At 34.2% G+C, this 15,892-nt stretch overlaps 1 protein-coding gene across 1 annotated transcript in view; it reads right to left on the bottom strand.

The window, feature by feature from the left end:
* usta (uronyl 2-sulfotransferase a) overlaps nucleotides 1-15,892 on the bottom strand; it is a 396,647-nt gene that overhangs the window by 127,524 nt on the left and 253,231 nt on the right. Inside the window, exon 3 of the mRNA XM_039747559.1 lies at nucleotides 5,667-5,822. Coding sequence (XP_039603493.1) covers nucleotides 5,667-5,822 — 156 coding nt within the window. The remainder of the gene's footprint in view (nucleotides 1-5,666; nucleotides 5,823-15,892) is intronic.

Genomic DNA, 15,892 nt, shown 5'->3' with positions numbered 1-15,892 from the left:
CCATCAGAGTTGTTATTGCTTGAATGATAACTCTTTGTTCTTTTTTGAGTCCATTTTGTGCCTTCTGGCTCAAAACGTCTGCAGATAGTGCTCTGGAAAGATGTCAGTTTAACTCTTCACCTTTGTTATCAGATGATGTCCAGGCAGATCCTAGTACAATCTGGAGTTCAGCCACATAGTTTGGGAGATGGCACAGCTGGATGCCTGCATCCGTGTTAAGTCTGCTTTCTTAACAGGCCTGATGTACCACTAAAGCCTAGCAGAATGGGCAATGAGAGAAAAACTGAAATATAAATGGTTAAATAGTCTGGAGTAAAATTCCATGCATATTCACCCCTGTTTGACTTCCTGATTCCACTGGATAAAGCTTTCAGCTTGGCATAACTTAAGAGTCTGCCTTGGCTATGCAAACAAGAACTACTGTAATTACATCATCATAAGAAAAAATGTCTTACTGAGTATTAGCATTTCTAAGCCCAAAGTTATGTTTCATATGTTCATCATTATTTATGTTAAGATATGCTGTATACCTTTGGTTAAGCTTTAAAAGTATTAAATAAACTATACAGTCTGAAGGATGTGCGTGTTAGGTTGACTAGCGTTTCCAAATTTCCCTGCTATGAGCGTGGAAAACAGAAAGTGAATGTGTGTGTATGTGTTGGGTCTGGGTGTTTGTGTGAATAAACTGTGAGGTACTGGCACTCTCTTTAGGGCTAGTTTCCAGTCTATTCTCAATGCTACCATGAAAAGCAAAACTCATCATGATTCAACTGCATATGTAGATTAGAAAATGAATAGATAGAAACATAGCTTGTTTTTAGTATTCTAGATACTTTTTATATTTAACTTCAGTAAAAGACGTGCTTTGTAATTTTGTTTGATTTTACTGTGATAAAGGGACTGAATAAGAGCACACCGGATAAGGACAAGCCTTTTAAGAGTTACTGGGATACTGTGTGTCCTAAAAAAGTTTATTCCTCATCCCTACATTGTGGAACATCCATATTAACAAATTTATTGTGTAAAATGCAGAACCAAAAGACATATTATTAAGAATGTAGATTAACAAGTTTTAAAGAGGAAGAGAAAACAAATCTTTCTTATTTATATAAATCTATAAAAAAATAAAAATATGCAAAAAGACAACTGTTTCTTCTCCTTTATTAATGGAAATGTGTTTGTTCATAAGCAAGAAGTTCCTTTAATTTGTGAACTTGGTGATGCTGACTTTTATCTGTAATACACAGATACAAGAGAGCAGCACTGAATGGTGAACAATGAAAAAGAATGAAAAATGAAAAGAGGGGGGGCCCAGCTTAATGTAACTATTACAGTTATCCATCCACATGGAAGTGAGATTTGTGGTCATAAAAGATATGTTGCACCTATATGAAATATATTTCTAGACGAAATTTTACATTTGTCTGAGAAACTTATAGCTCACTGCTACAACTAAAAATTATGGCCAGTTCACTCTTGAGTGTTATAAATTTTCTGGAGGTAATTATACAATTGACATAATTTCCATTTTGTACATTTGGAGGTATTGTTGGTTTTTGAAGTGATTTGTTTCCTGAATGCCCTCCATGTCTTTAGTGCTTTTAATCCTGGCAATCACAGTGCTGAAGTGCTGGTGTTGTCAGCGTTGTGATTGTACATATTGTTCTGCAGCAAAGGAGTCAAGAGGACAAGTCTGCACTCCCTGTGAAGCAGGCAACATCCTGAAAAACTCCAGGATTAAACATAGATATTGATAAGCATGTTATGTAGTGATACTAGGGGGAAAAAAATCAGTGTGTTATTTCATGACAAAATTGCCTACTGCTGTTGGTGCAACATCATGCAAGCATTTGAACCAATAACACTGGTCAGCAAGCATTTTGCTACTGGGAGTCTTTCACCTTTAACAGGTTTCACTTGCTGACTCCAAATCTGAAAACCACTTTCGTCCAGCACATCCCATTTTTTAGTTATGATGTTCCAGGTCTTGGACAACTAGGGTGACTGGACAGTAAAGGTGAATGACCATTTTGATAAATACTGGTAATTCCACTAGGGATGCCATTGAGATAAAAAAAATTAGCCACACGTTACTAACAGCTGTGAGTTGTTTACCTTGTTATTATTAATTTTATTTAAAAATTATTAATTTTTAATTAGCAGAAAAAATATTTGTTACTGATTACCATTTCTTATATGACTCTAAAGCATAATGACACAACTCAGACATAACGGTGCAGTGGGTAGTGGTTTTACTGTTAAAGATAACATTGCATTTCAGGACATTTTGTTCGTTAGATTCACCATTATTTTGAAAATTTTGTCAAGGCGATCGAAAGAAACGGCGATGCTTTTCAGCATTTAAGAAATAAGTTTGGTCTCGAGAAAAGTCAAGCCAAAATTAAGGAATGTGTTTTTGTTGTGCCTGAAATCTGTGAACTGATGCTTGATGATGAGTTCAAAAGGAAACTGAAGCCCACTGAGTCAGCAGCAGCATGGGAAGAATTTGTGCAGGTTGTCCAGAATTTTCTTGGCAGTCACAGAACACAGAATAACGCTGAGCTTGTGGAGAACCTGCTGAAAGTGTATAAGCTTATGGGAGCCAGAATGTCACTGAAGATGCATTTTTTACATTCTCATCTTGACTTTTTTCCACCAAATCTGGGCGATGTCAGCGATGAGTATAGGGAAAGATTTCATCAAGATACAAAGGTGATGGAAAACTGATATCAGGGAAAATGCACTCCGAACATTATGGGTGACTACTATTGGTTCTTGAAAAGAGAGATGGATGTGCAGTACAAGAGCAAAAGTGAGTGCCTCCAACATTTTTGGGCACACTGACCTCACTTTTATATTGAGGTAAATTGACATAGATATGCTGTAATGTGTCTCTGGTATTGTCTTCTGGTTTTTTTCAGAATAAACATCAAAACAATTTTGGTAGGGCATAGTCCAAACTCCAGACATCATGTTGATATATTTGTGGCGGGCTCAGCCGGGACGCCCCTGCTGCATATGTTCCGAGGGAGCAACCATGGGCAACTCAAATTCTCCCCCGGGAGGCTTGTGATGCCTCAACCTCCTGCAGGGCTCCATGGGAGATGGAGTCCTCAACAGCCCGATTGGGAGCTGGGGTGGCTACCAGGGGGTGCTGCATGGATTCCACAGCCCAGCTGGACAACTCTTCAGCCCCACCCAGAAGTGCAATTAGAACCAGGTGGTCAAGCACCTGGAACGCTTCCGGGTGGGCTATAAAAGGAGCCAGCCACCACCACTCAGGGGCCAGAGTCGGGAGGAGAGGACGAAGCTTCAATGGAGGAGTGGTGGTGCCAGAAGGGCATGTTACTTTGTGGTTTGCTTTTGGTTTTGTGCTTTAATTGGGACTGGGTTGTGGCTGGGGGGTTCACGGGGAAGACATGCCCTCCAGCTGAAGAAAATAAAGTCTTTTTGTGTTTTTACACGTTCCTCAGTGCGAGTCTGTGTCGGGTCGGGTGATATACAGTGTCTTTATCACAATATTATATTGATATTGTCAAAACTTCAATGATGTGTATTTCAAAAACCTGACGTGCTAGCTTAATTTCAATTTCATATATGAAATCAGTGTAAAAAACTTAATAAAGAGCTGCTCTGAAGTTCCCAGTAGCAAACAAAAATATTTTTTTGTAGACCAGTGTAATCTAGCACCAGCTACTATGGAAGGGGTTATCGTGCACATTGGTAATCAACTCAATAGTACTGAACATATCTTATATCCATGTATATTTAATCCTGCAAGGTCTGAGGGGTAAACTAATCTGCCCAGTTTAGGATCAATGGAAGCCAGTGATTACTGCAGCAGCACTGGGTATAAAGCAAGAAGCCATCATGGTGCATGGTGTGCCATCATTTTCAGGGCTCAGTCGTACTGCCAAAAAAGAAAGAGCATGCTGTGTGCAATCCAGTAACAGAAAGGAATTTGTAAAGCACCTGTTTAGTTTTAATCTAGTTATTTGTTAAAGATATTCTGAAACATTGTGATCTATTGACGCAGTGGCAAACGTTTAGCTGGGGCTGGGATTTGGGAGGGAATAAGTGGGCTTGTGTTATTTAATATAAACAGGAGTAAATGTGTTTTCTTAATTGAAACGTTTGACTGACACATTTTCAGTATTCAGTGTTAAAACAGGTAATTCTACTCAATTACAAACACTCACTAATAGTGGCCAATGCATAAATACACAAGGACAGAACATGCAAACCCCATTCAGTTGGCACAGTAAGGAAAGAATACCATTTCTGTGCTACTTCTCTGCCTCTGTGTTATCAGAACAGAAGTTTAACATGATTAAAACTAAATGTATTTCTATAGCTTTTGTTGACACATTATTGCAAGGTACATGTGCACTTAACCTATATAGATAACAATAGACGACTGAAGCTTGCATGTGCAGGGCGACACTAATATTTTTTTTTAGTTTCAATAAACTGATTAATCTAGGAAGAGACAGTGATGTCCTGTAAAGACACTTGCAAAACACTTTGTTTTCTTTTACCAGCATTTTATGAGTTACCAATGATTTCAATTTTACACATGTTTGGCTGCATGCAGGTGTTTTCTAAACCACTCGCTACTAAAACATTTAGAAGTGAATCATGTCATTGAAAAAAATAGGAAATAACTTTGAGTGGTTTAGGAGTGTTCTAGTCTAGCGCTAAAACATTAAAAAAACACTTACATATGAAAGGGCCTTTATAGAGAGAACAGTAGTTTGCTAAAAGCTTTAATGAAGAAATTGGTTCATTAGAAACACATAATATGTTTATCTGTTTATTTCTATATACAGTGACATACCTGTCTTTCACAGCTGTTTCGTAATTAACCTGGTTATACATACTTTTTATTTTGGTATATAAGTGTTTTTGCCAGTGAAAGAACGAAAAGGAAAATGTTAATCGGACAATGGTCTTTTTTGAGGCTTTTGCTTCTGGATAGTGGTGATGTGCTTCAGGTCAACTGGGCTTATAAATTTCTTCTAAGTTTCGCTGTACTAATTGCACAGTTTCCATTACAAATCCAAGTGTTTAAATTCTCTTAATCTGACACTTTTCTATTTCATAGTGTCAGGTCAAACATTTTATTTAGCAGATATTAGTTTAAAGTGTTGCTTTAAAAGTTTTTTTTTTTTTTAATTGCATAACTATAGGCAATAATGATGTGCCATACATCATGTTTTGAAATTTATGCCATTTTTGCTTTATTATAACATCATGAAACACACTCAAATTCACTGTATATTTACTGTATTATAAGAGTACATCTAGTTCTGTGTTTTAACAGTGTGAATTACATAGTGTAGAAAATTCACTATTAATTGACAAAATAATTCTTGCACAAGGCCAAACTTTTTCCAAACACACTACATAATAGAGTGCAAGTGCTGTATTTTCCAGTGAGTTCTCATTTTCCTGTTCTTGTAACGACTTGCAATTACTACCCCACTTTAGCTATGTAATATTTCCAAAATTTGTCTTAGATAAACCTCATTCTTTTCTTTCCTGTTAAGGAAACTATAAAAATTAGTTCCAGTTCTTTTTATAGTATTTCCTTAAAGGTAAATCTGTTAAGTAAGAGTCTATTAAAAAAAATTTATAACGTGAAAAAACAGAAAATAAATGATTACCTGTTCGTTCTCGGTGAGCCTAGTTTTATTATGGACATCCGAGGCCACAAGATTAAATTGATGTCTTTCAGAAAGAATTCTGAGCAGCAGGACAACAGTGCGACTACCACACTTCCCAACTCTGTTATAAACTACTTGGCTTGGAAAAGGTAAGACCTAGAAGAAATATATAAAAATAAAAATAAAATTCACACATCTAGTCTCATTCGTTAAGAAAACACACAAATGTAAATCGTAAACGTAAAGCCTCTCTTGGCTGTTATATCCCGGCTGAATGTATTGTCCACAAGTGGGCACACACACTTAGATGCAGTTTCAATTTGGTGAATTACTCCAGAATATATGCTCAAACAAAACACTTGATAAAATATAAAATTAAAATAGTGGGCCTATTCAAAAAACATACTTAAGGTATTGCAATGTGCTGGACTGGATGCAACATTTCAAAGGTATTCATCTTACTGAAACTGCATAATTAAAGTGTGCACTGAATTATGGCTGCCTACTTTGGTTTGTAAAATCTTGTACAGTCACAATATACAAATTGAAAATAGAGGTTCATGGGGTGGATTTGGTCTTCTGCAATCCTGGCTATTTTCATTTTTCCCGGTGAATCAGACAGTGTAGTAAGAAATAAGCACCGCTCTCCCCAAACACAAGGAAAAAAACTCAGAGCTGCATAAGCAAATAGTGACCAGACCATCATAGTGTAGACTCAGACTTCCCCTCCTGCCCACCCAAAATCAATCAAACTTTAAGCTTCTGGATTGTGGGAGACAATTTGAGTTCAAATCTACATTATTATGGGGAATCCATGTTACTGCATTGTCACAAAAAGACACCCTAGCTGAAGATGAATTTGGGGGTCCAAAAACTATCGATGGTAATTTGAAAAATACAAAAATTAAACAAAGTAATTATCTGAAGTATTCTATTTTAATTAAAAAATCACTTTTAAGGGTAACAATTTCAAGGTTGAGTTTATTGTCACGTGTACATAGTACAGCACATACTAATATAATTACTCTAAGACAGCTCAATTTTTAGTAAGACCACTCAAACTGTTTCTAGCACATTTCAGGTATAGTATAACTAGACTCTGAAATAATTCCTAAAGCTATTCAACTCTGAAATTTAGGATTACAACCAAAATCATGGAGTTTTTTACTGAACATTAGTTTATGGTCTCATATTTATAGTGCATGCCATGATACACACATATTACACCTTATTTTAATAGATAATCCATATTTATCCATCCAGCTATATCCATTAATTTCATCCATCCATTCTTTACTCTAAATTAGGGTCACTAAAGTTAGACCCAATTCTAGAAACAATACGAACAAGACATCCACCAATCCTGCTATGTGTACCAAGAGGTAAGTTTATTAAAAAGCTACTTTTAAGGCTACATTTACACTGTACAGCTGCTGCCACTATCACTAGTAAGCACTATCACAGGGCTCTTTATACACGATACAATTTTAATAATTCTTAAAGTTATGTGAATGCAGAATTATTTAATTCTTTACATTTTTTCTTTATTATATATATATTTGTATATGTATGTATATGTATATTTTCTTTATTACATTTTTACTTATATTTTTTCTTTACAAATTAAATGGAAAAATCTTTAAAATGTTGATGAACTACAATATAAGGAAGAAGTAAATGGAAACTATTTTAAAAGATTCTTTTGTGCTAAAAATAATTATTGATTTACAAATATAATACACAAAAAATCCAATCAGAGCAAGAATTGTCCTGAACTTAAGAAAATAAATTAATTCCAATGAGAAATTACATTATTCCCCTAGCAGAACATCTGAAAAGTTCAAGAAACTTTATTATTTCAAAGTGCATTCTGGAAACACTTTTCTGCTCTTGACAACATTAGTCTTGTGCACAGGATAACTTGTGTGCCAGCCCTCTGTCCTCTGAACTAAAACATTTTGTTCTCTTATATTTCCTCTTACGTATAGCACAGATTAGTTACAACAAATTATCTTTCTAGAGATATGATTAGTTACAATTATCTTTAAATTCAAGCTAATGATTATGTTAGTATGCAATAAAATTACTACACTAAATGTCTCTACTCTAAAAAATTATTATAATAAATTAAGCTTTCCTCCATGCTATCATTCATTGTGTGTATTTTCCCCATGTAGTGACATTTTGCTGAGCAGAGAGAAAGTGCATTTCCTGCAGTTTCTGTATTTCTAATGTTGTTGATTAATTATGACCATGTCAACTGAACTGAAGCCAACCAAACTTTTTGTTATCACTTTAAGATTACTTTTTGGCTAGCAATTGTGCTTAGGCTCATCAAAAACCAAGAACTGTGCAAGTGAGCAGCTCAGGAAACCACTAAGTAGGAGCTTAAGCATCAAGTGTTGTTTTCAGTAATAAAAACACTTGTCCACAACTGAAGCCATTACTGGCAAAAATCACATATTTTTTATCTTCAACTAGCTGAAAACAAGCCTGTATAACAACTATCAGTGTGAATTAAAATTCAAAGCAAATCAATAAACAACTTATTGCTGAAAGCTGCTTATTTCATGTGACAGTCCTTCATTTACTCAACTAATTTCAGGTAATGTGGTATTTATATAGCCTATTTTATTGTCAACATCATCCAAAAGCACTTTAAATACAAGAGATTTTTATGATACTTTTAACTAAAGGGCAGAGATGTTACATAACCAGCTTAGGGACTGAAAGACAGAAAGTGATAGAATTTGAACTGCAAACTGGCTAAAAATTATTTTTTGTTTCAGTCGGAGCCTGACAATGACAAAATGTATATTTCCATTTAGGCTGTATTACAACAAAATAAACCTTCTGAATAGGCCAAAACTGAAACTTATCTTCAGCTTGCAGCTAAAGACATAATTGAGATGACCTGAAAATTATCTGATGATAATTTTACACAATGTACAAATGCGCTCAACAGAGTTTTGCAACTCAGAAACAGAATTTAATTACCTTAGCAGCTTAGTTACAGCAGCTATCAGTCTAGCTTCTTTAAAGTTTTCATTTTCAAAAATTACTTCTCTTAATCTCCTAATAAGTTTGTTTCTCATTCATGTGTTTCTTCACATTTTATAATGTAAAATAATAATAACAAACAAATTTAGCACAGAATTGCTTTTGGTGACTTAAAATTTGGCAGTGTTACACCCACTTTATCAGCACAAGTAGAGCAACAAGAAACTGTGCTACAACACTTGACTTTTAGAATGCAATAATGTGCAAAGCTGCAAGTTTTATTTGTTTATTGCAACATATTAAAAATGCTTGTAAAAGTGGTGACCATGGCTGGCACACAGTCTTTCCATACTCTTTTTGGTAGTGGTTATCCACCCTTTCCTTTACATATGTGTTTGCCTGCCTGATGTCTTATTTTTCAAACATGGTCTAATTTTCCAGAGTACTAGAATATATTCTCTAAACACCTGAAAGCATTATTGTATTATAATTTTACATGATTTACAGTTGTTGTGATATTTTTTTCCTCCATACTCAGTGCTTTACATTAAGACTTTTACATAAAAGAAGAAAATGTGGTTTTGCTCCATTGACTCTTATTTTCTGTTTAAATTTAAGACATGCTTTCAGGATTATTAGCAACTTTAAATTGTCCTGGGTGTTCATGCATTATGTCCAATAATGAATGTTTTCCTACCCTGGGTTGCCTCACGCTTTCATTGTTCCAAATAAGCTCACACTCCTACCAACTGTGTAGTTCAGGTTTAGGCAAAGGGTGGAGAAAAAGAGAAAGGAACCTGAAAACCAAAGCTATGCAGAGATAAAATTGTAGAACTGAAAGAACATATTTTCCAAGATGGCTGTTCAGATTAAATCAGCTTTTAAAATACGCTATTTCTATGCTGTAAATGCATATAGCAGGAAGGTACTTGCCAGTTAGCTTAAGTAGTCATTTTTAAAAATGAAATTTAAAGGCAACTGAAGGAAGACTGATAACTAAAGAAGCTGCTAAGGCAGTTACTATGGCATGCTAGAATGTGTTGTATTTCCACCTTATTGTGATTAAGCTTGTCATCCTTGCAGTGACTTTGTCTTGGTCAAATAAATTATAATAAATCACAGATGGGTACAATGAAAATATGTTTCTTTCAAATGAAATACATATCTATAATATGCTATATTTAATTTATATTTGTTATCTTCAGTTTTTGCCACCATCGCCATATTGTTATTGCCATATGGTGTCAAGTTCAGTAAATTGGCAAAATTCACCATCTACAGATATTTTCAAACATCCAGCTTGGATATTAATATTAATAGTTACTCAAGAGCTGTAAGAGTAATAATTCTGAGGAAATGTGAATGCACCACTACCATAAGCAAATTAATACACTGTGGAGCTTTATTATCTCTTGTTATGTCCTGTGAACCCTTGAAGGATTTGATGAGACTGAGGTTAGCGGAAGTGGCTCCTGGCTTTTGAATCCACATGTGTCCTGCATATGTGCTCAGGACCCCAGCAGATTGAAGAACCACATCTGTAGAATATGCTTCACGCTATTTTTAGCCAAAAATTCAAAAATTGCTTTTTGGTCAGTGCCTACATTTATGATCCTGTGGTTTCTGTTGATGACTTACAGTGCTCCTAGCTGACACAAAAGTCTACTGCTTGGTAATTACACTTATGCACAGGAGCAATAACTCTGGGTTTCTACATATCAGGGGTTACTTCACTCAGTTGGGTAACATTGAGTTAGCAGTGTGAGAAAAAAATAGGAGGGCTAAGACTGCCTAAAAATTTGACATTGTTCTTCTTGGTTGATATACTGTAGTGCTAGGGTGTTGTACTGTGTTAGTAGCCTTGAAAGCTTGCATATTGTGATCTTTTTGTTAGCCAATAACATGTGTCATTTTGCATAACTTCTCACTATTTGATAAACTATAATTCTTCAATCAAAAAATTAAAATAAAGAACAATGTAAAGTTCATTTGGGCATCAATGAAAATCTTTTGAAATTTACATTCCAGTATCAGCTTCACTTTTCATTCTGCTACAGAGTGGGTTTGAAAACAGATGGATATATGGATAGATACTGAAAACACACCAAAACAAATACAACTATAATGTCACAATTAATTTTATTGTTTTTACTCAAAGGTGATAATTAAAAAAGCTCATTTCTTAATTAAAAATAAAACTATCTTCACACATGTACTGTATTGTGAAAAAGGGTTAATTCTTTCAGTCCGTAAACTATTACAAATAATTATTGCCAACACTGCTACAGCCGTCAGTTGCATATTATACTAGTAGTTTTGAAAACATGTGGGTATGTCAATATAGTTTATTTTGGTAAAATTAAGCAATGCAAGCTTTAGATATGAAAGAAATGTTTAAAAATAATCTGATTTTATTTTGCTCTTGGTACCTCTCAAATCCAGTAAATTAGGGAAATATAAATTAACAGACACTCCATATTAATTTATTTTATGATTTTTTTTTTAACTAATGAAATGAAATTGGTGTCCCATTTTCATAAACAGAGGACAACACAGGTAAACAGATTTTTTGTTACCTGGTATTGTTGCATTTCATGTGTACTCATTACTCTCCTAAAACTTGCTGAAAGGCTGTTCCTGAGTGACCACTTTATTTTGTACGGCCATCCTTCTCAAGTAGCTATATGCTGAATCACTGAGAGCAATACATGCAGGTGATGCTATGAAGTCTCAACAAGCTGGGTGTCCGTGTAGTTTAGAAGAAAACTCAGTTGGCACGCAAACTTATTCTGATAAACTGGAAGAACCCAAACTCTCCTCTTTTAAGTCAGTGGGAAACTGATGTATTATACTATTTAAAATTGGAAAAATCAAATACTCAGTTAGAGGATCTGTACAGACTTTTTTCAAAACATGGCAGGATCTAATCAGTAATATTTTAAAATAAGTTTATAAAGCACAGAGAATTTATTAATTTAGGTATTTTTACAAGCCTTAAATTTTACACCGTTTGGCTTGCTCTCTCTCTCAGGGGTGGGGATCGATCTGTTCTTAACATAATTCTTTTTTGTAAAACTTGATTGCTATGTATTGATTGTAATAAAATTAATAAATAAAAATTAAAAAAAAAAAAAAAAAGAAGAAGAAAACTCACTTTATTAAGACAGTTTATTGACAAAAGTCTAACACCCAAAAAACATCTAATCAATGGTGGTCTTGTAATGGGAAACATATTCTTTACATAGGAATATGACAATAGACATGTAACATCAGTATTGAAAGAGGTATATCAGGTGCTTCAGTTCATGTCAGAACCATCTGCACAAGGTAATTTTCATCTGGGTAACAATACATGTGACAAGGCTTGGGAAGACCTGGAATGGTTTCCACAACATTACAATAGATTTTAACTCAGTGTTGTACCCTTCCTAGTTACCTGATCTCAGTCTAAATGAACCTCTATGAGTAAAATGGAACTATCTGGATTAGTGACCTAATTTCCAACATCTATGGGACACACTGAAGTCATGATTTGACAGCACAGAATTTTTTAAGTTATACGCACGGACTGTTCTGAAGGCACATCACAGATAACTATCTTTAAATTAGATATACCAAATTATTAATATTTAGGCTTTACAGCTCAACAGAACACTGCAAGATTCCAAACACACTAGTTTTAGGTCTATTCGGTTTATTAATAAATTACTCAAAGCAAAAGGCAATTAAATAAAGTCCATTCAAAGTGACTAAGCAAACACACAAAGAAACAAAAAAATACAAGGAAGAAAAAAGGCAAAGCAATACAAAAAGAAAAGATATAGCAAATATGTTACAAGGAGAAAAAGAGTAACCAATAAGGGGCAAAATACCAAACCAAATATTACTAAAGTGAGAAAGTGGATGCCAACAATAAAGGAAACAAAGTCAATGGCCCAGCAGTTAGCCTATGGCTTGCAAAACTTTAAAATAAGGGTTCAGATCGCCTGTTCAGTATAACATGAAGAGACAAGGGCAAGAGGCAAACTAAAAAGTAAGTAAGAAACAAAAGGAAAATTACTAAATGGTTAACAAAAAACAGTACACTTAATGAAAAATAATTAAATAATGGATGAATGTAATTCATAAATATAAATGTATTAATATAAGCAAAACAAAGTATGAGACAGAGCCCTGACAAAACTATCAAACAAATAAGGTGATGTCACGTGATTAAAAAGAAAGAAAAATAAAAAAGAAATAAGTTTGTGTTTAGAGACAGTCCTCTTACTAGCAAGGAAGACATTTAATCAATTAATAATCATTAATACGTACAGTTCAAGAGGTGTGGCATGGTAGTCAAGTGAAAATCAATGATGGCTTCATTCATCTGTGTGGAGTTTAAACATTCTCTCCATTTATGCCTGGGTTGACCTTCCACATCCAAACACATCTATGTTAGATTAATTGCTGATAACAAACAGGTCCTGTGTGAGCCACAGTGTGGGTGTATGCTTGAGCTCACACAGTCCAGGGATAGTATCTGCCTTATCCCAGAAGAAAACTTTTGTTTTCCAGCCCCTGAACTGGATCAGGTGGCTTTGAGGATTCAATATGTGAAAAACTGAGAATGATAGTATTCATCCACTTCAGGCTACATCATTTTAATGATATCTTTGGAAAGGAAAAATATCTACAATGTTAAAATGACCTGAAAAGACAAACAAGCCTTTTTAAACAATCAGGCTGGAACAAAATCCTACAACCACTATGTGCATCCAGGAACAATTCTGTAGACCCCGATGAAATGAATCACATACGGTATATAGGACCATACTGGAAACTAATAGGAAGTATTCAAGACTAAGTAAGAATCAATGAGAGATCACCACATTTATTACTTCATCATTCTATAATTAAAAAAATGTTATTGGTTATACTATATGAACATTACATTGGAGATTAACTTTCAGGCAGTCTTTTCAAAAGAGCATTATGCCAAAATAAAAGTAACATTTGGCATGGTTTTTGAGATTTAGAGGTTTAAATTGAAATTAAATTTGAATCCAGGTAAAACACAAAGAATTGTACAAACTCCTTAATATAAATTAAGGGTCATTATTCTCAGACTTCTTAAAGAGCTACTGAGAATGAATCTGGAGTAGTACATCAACATTCAAAAAAACAAAAAAAAAAAATTAGACAGTCTTTTAAACCTCTGTAGGTGTAACATCAGAAAAGTCTAACTGGTAATCTAACCTATGTCTTCATAATTCTTTAATTCATTAAACAAACTGAATATGCAGAATTCTTCATTTAAATATTCAGTCATGCAATTGAGAAACGCATGGGGAAATTAATTTAAGTCCAGGAAGCAGTTCTGGAATAACCCGCTAAGTCATGTAGTTGAAGAGGATACTTAGTCGCCATTTAAAACATTTTCAGAACTTGGATATTAGCTAATAAAAAAAAAAAAACTGATAAACGGAATGGTCTATTCTAAATTATGAAACAACTTACAGATAGAATCTTATTGTCAGTCCAGACTCTCTGCATTTGTAGCTCTGTGCTCATGGAATGAGCTGCCTACCTCCATTAAAAATGTGTTTAAAAAGCATTTGAAGATTCTCTTGTTTAATTAATTTCTGGTTAGGTTTTGTAAATCTGGCAATTGTAATTCACTTATATTTAATTTTGAGCTCTTCACTTGTGGTAGTCAATTTGTACCCTTGTCCTGTAACACTGTTCCCAAACAGTCCCCAACCAGATGTTACTTGATTATGTTGACCTCTACCTCTAAGTCTTATTTTTAAATGGGAGTTCTCTGCCAATGCCCAGTATGATGCTGGGATGAAGACTTTTATCTTTATTTTAATTGTTATATGTGACATTCATTTTTTTTTAAAAGTTTTTACAATTACAGTAGTCATGTTTCATCCCCGCTTGCATGGACTGATGGGCTCTGCCAAAGAAACACACAGAAAGCATCTGCATTTGTTTAAAACATAACTGTTAAAGACTCACTATTTGCTATTAGAATAAATTATTACTTTAAGCTCAAAACAGATTATTTGCTGATGGCTATTGCATACTGCTGTTAAAGTCTGTTAAAGTTTAGATGGTGTTATATAGATAACATTCTCAAACCCATTTAACTTAGTGCAGAGCCACCAGAGAAGTTGTACATGTTTATAATGTAAATATTAACTGTAAGCACATGTGTATCAAGCAGGTGAACAACAAAGCTGTGAAAACTTTATGTCAGCATTGTCTGTGCACACTGCCATTGGCATGTCAAATGATATATAATCTGAGTGCAGGTGACTTCCTGGCAGATGAGGCACACCCATTTGTACTGTACACAATTAGAGCCAGACAGAAATACAAAAACACATTTTAAAGGATTTGTGCAAAAGCACAAAAAATAGATATCAGAAGAAGTAACAGCTCCAAAACACAAACAAAGCAATAGTAGAATTTAGTCTTGTAGAAATGCTGTACTCAACTGTATATTATTTTGTATATTACCAAAAGGGAAATATTGGCTAATATACTGTGAATTGTGCCTAATAGTTATAAGGCCCTTTTACACAAACACTCTATACAAGCTTTAACCCGCTTTTTCTTAAAATGCTTTAATACAACTTGGTGCAGACATCCCTTCAAAGACCATCAAGTTCACCAAACTAATCTAATTAGGTAATGGCTAAACTGTCTGAAAATGGCAGCTAAAAAACTTTTTTGTTTGGTTTTTAGATTGTGTCATCAACATCAACTTTTTGTTTAAGATTAGCTAAATTTAATTCTTTATGTCTATTGGAAACTAGCAGAATACCCGCGCTTCGCAGCAGAGAAGTAGTGTGGTAAAGAAGGTACGAAAAAGAAAAGGAAAAATTTTAAAAATAATGTAACATGATTGTTAATGTAATTGTTTTGTCATTGATATGAGTGTTGTTCTCATATCTATCTATATATATAGCAGAATACCCGTGCTTCGCAGCGATGTCATGTGTTAAAGAAGTTATGAAAAAGAAAAGGAAACATTTTAAAAATAATGTAACATGATTGTCAAAGTAATTGTTTTGTGTATTTGGTGGCAGCGTCACAAAGTTATTTTCGTCTAGCTGCATCAGAAAATGTACCACGACGTCTGACATGCCTCCTTTTTACTGTTTTCTCACAGCTTGGATTGCTGCTGTCATATATATATATATATATATATATATATATATATATATATATATATA

Source organism: Polypterus senegalus, chromosome 3, assembly GCF_016835505.1.
Source record: "Polypterus senegalus isolate Bchr_013 chromosome 3, ASM1683550v1, whole genome shotgun sequence".
Lineage (NCBI taxonomy): Eukaryota > Metazoa > Chordata > Cladistia > Polypteriformes > Polypteridae > Polypterus > Polypterus senegalus.
This window is presented reverse-complemented; position numbering and strand designations above follow the sequence as displayed.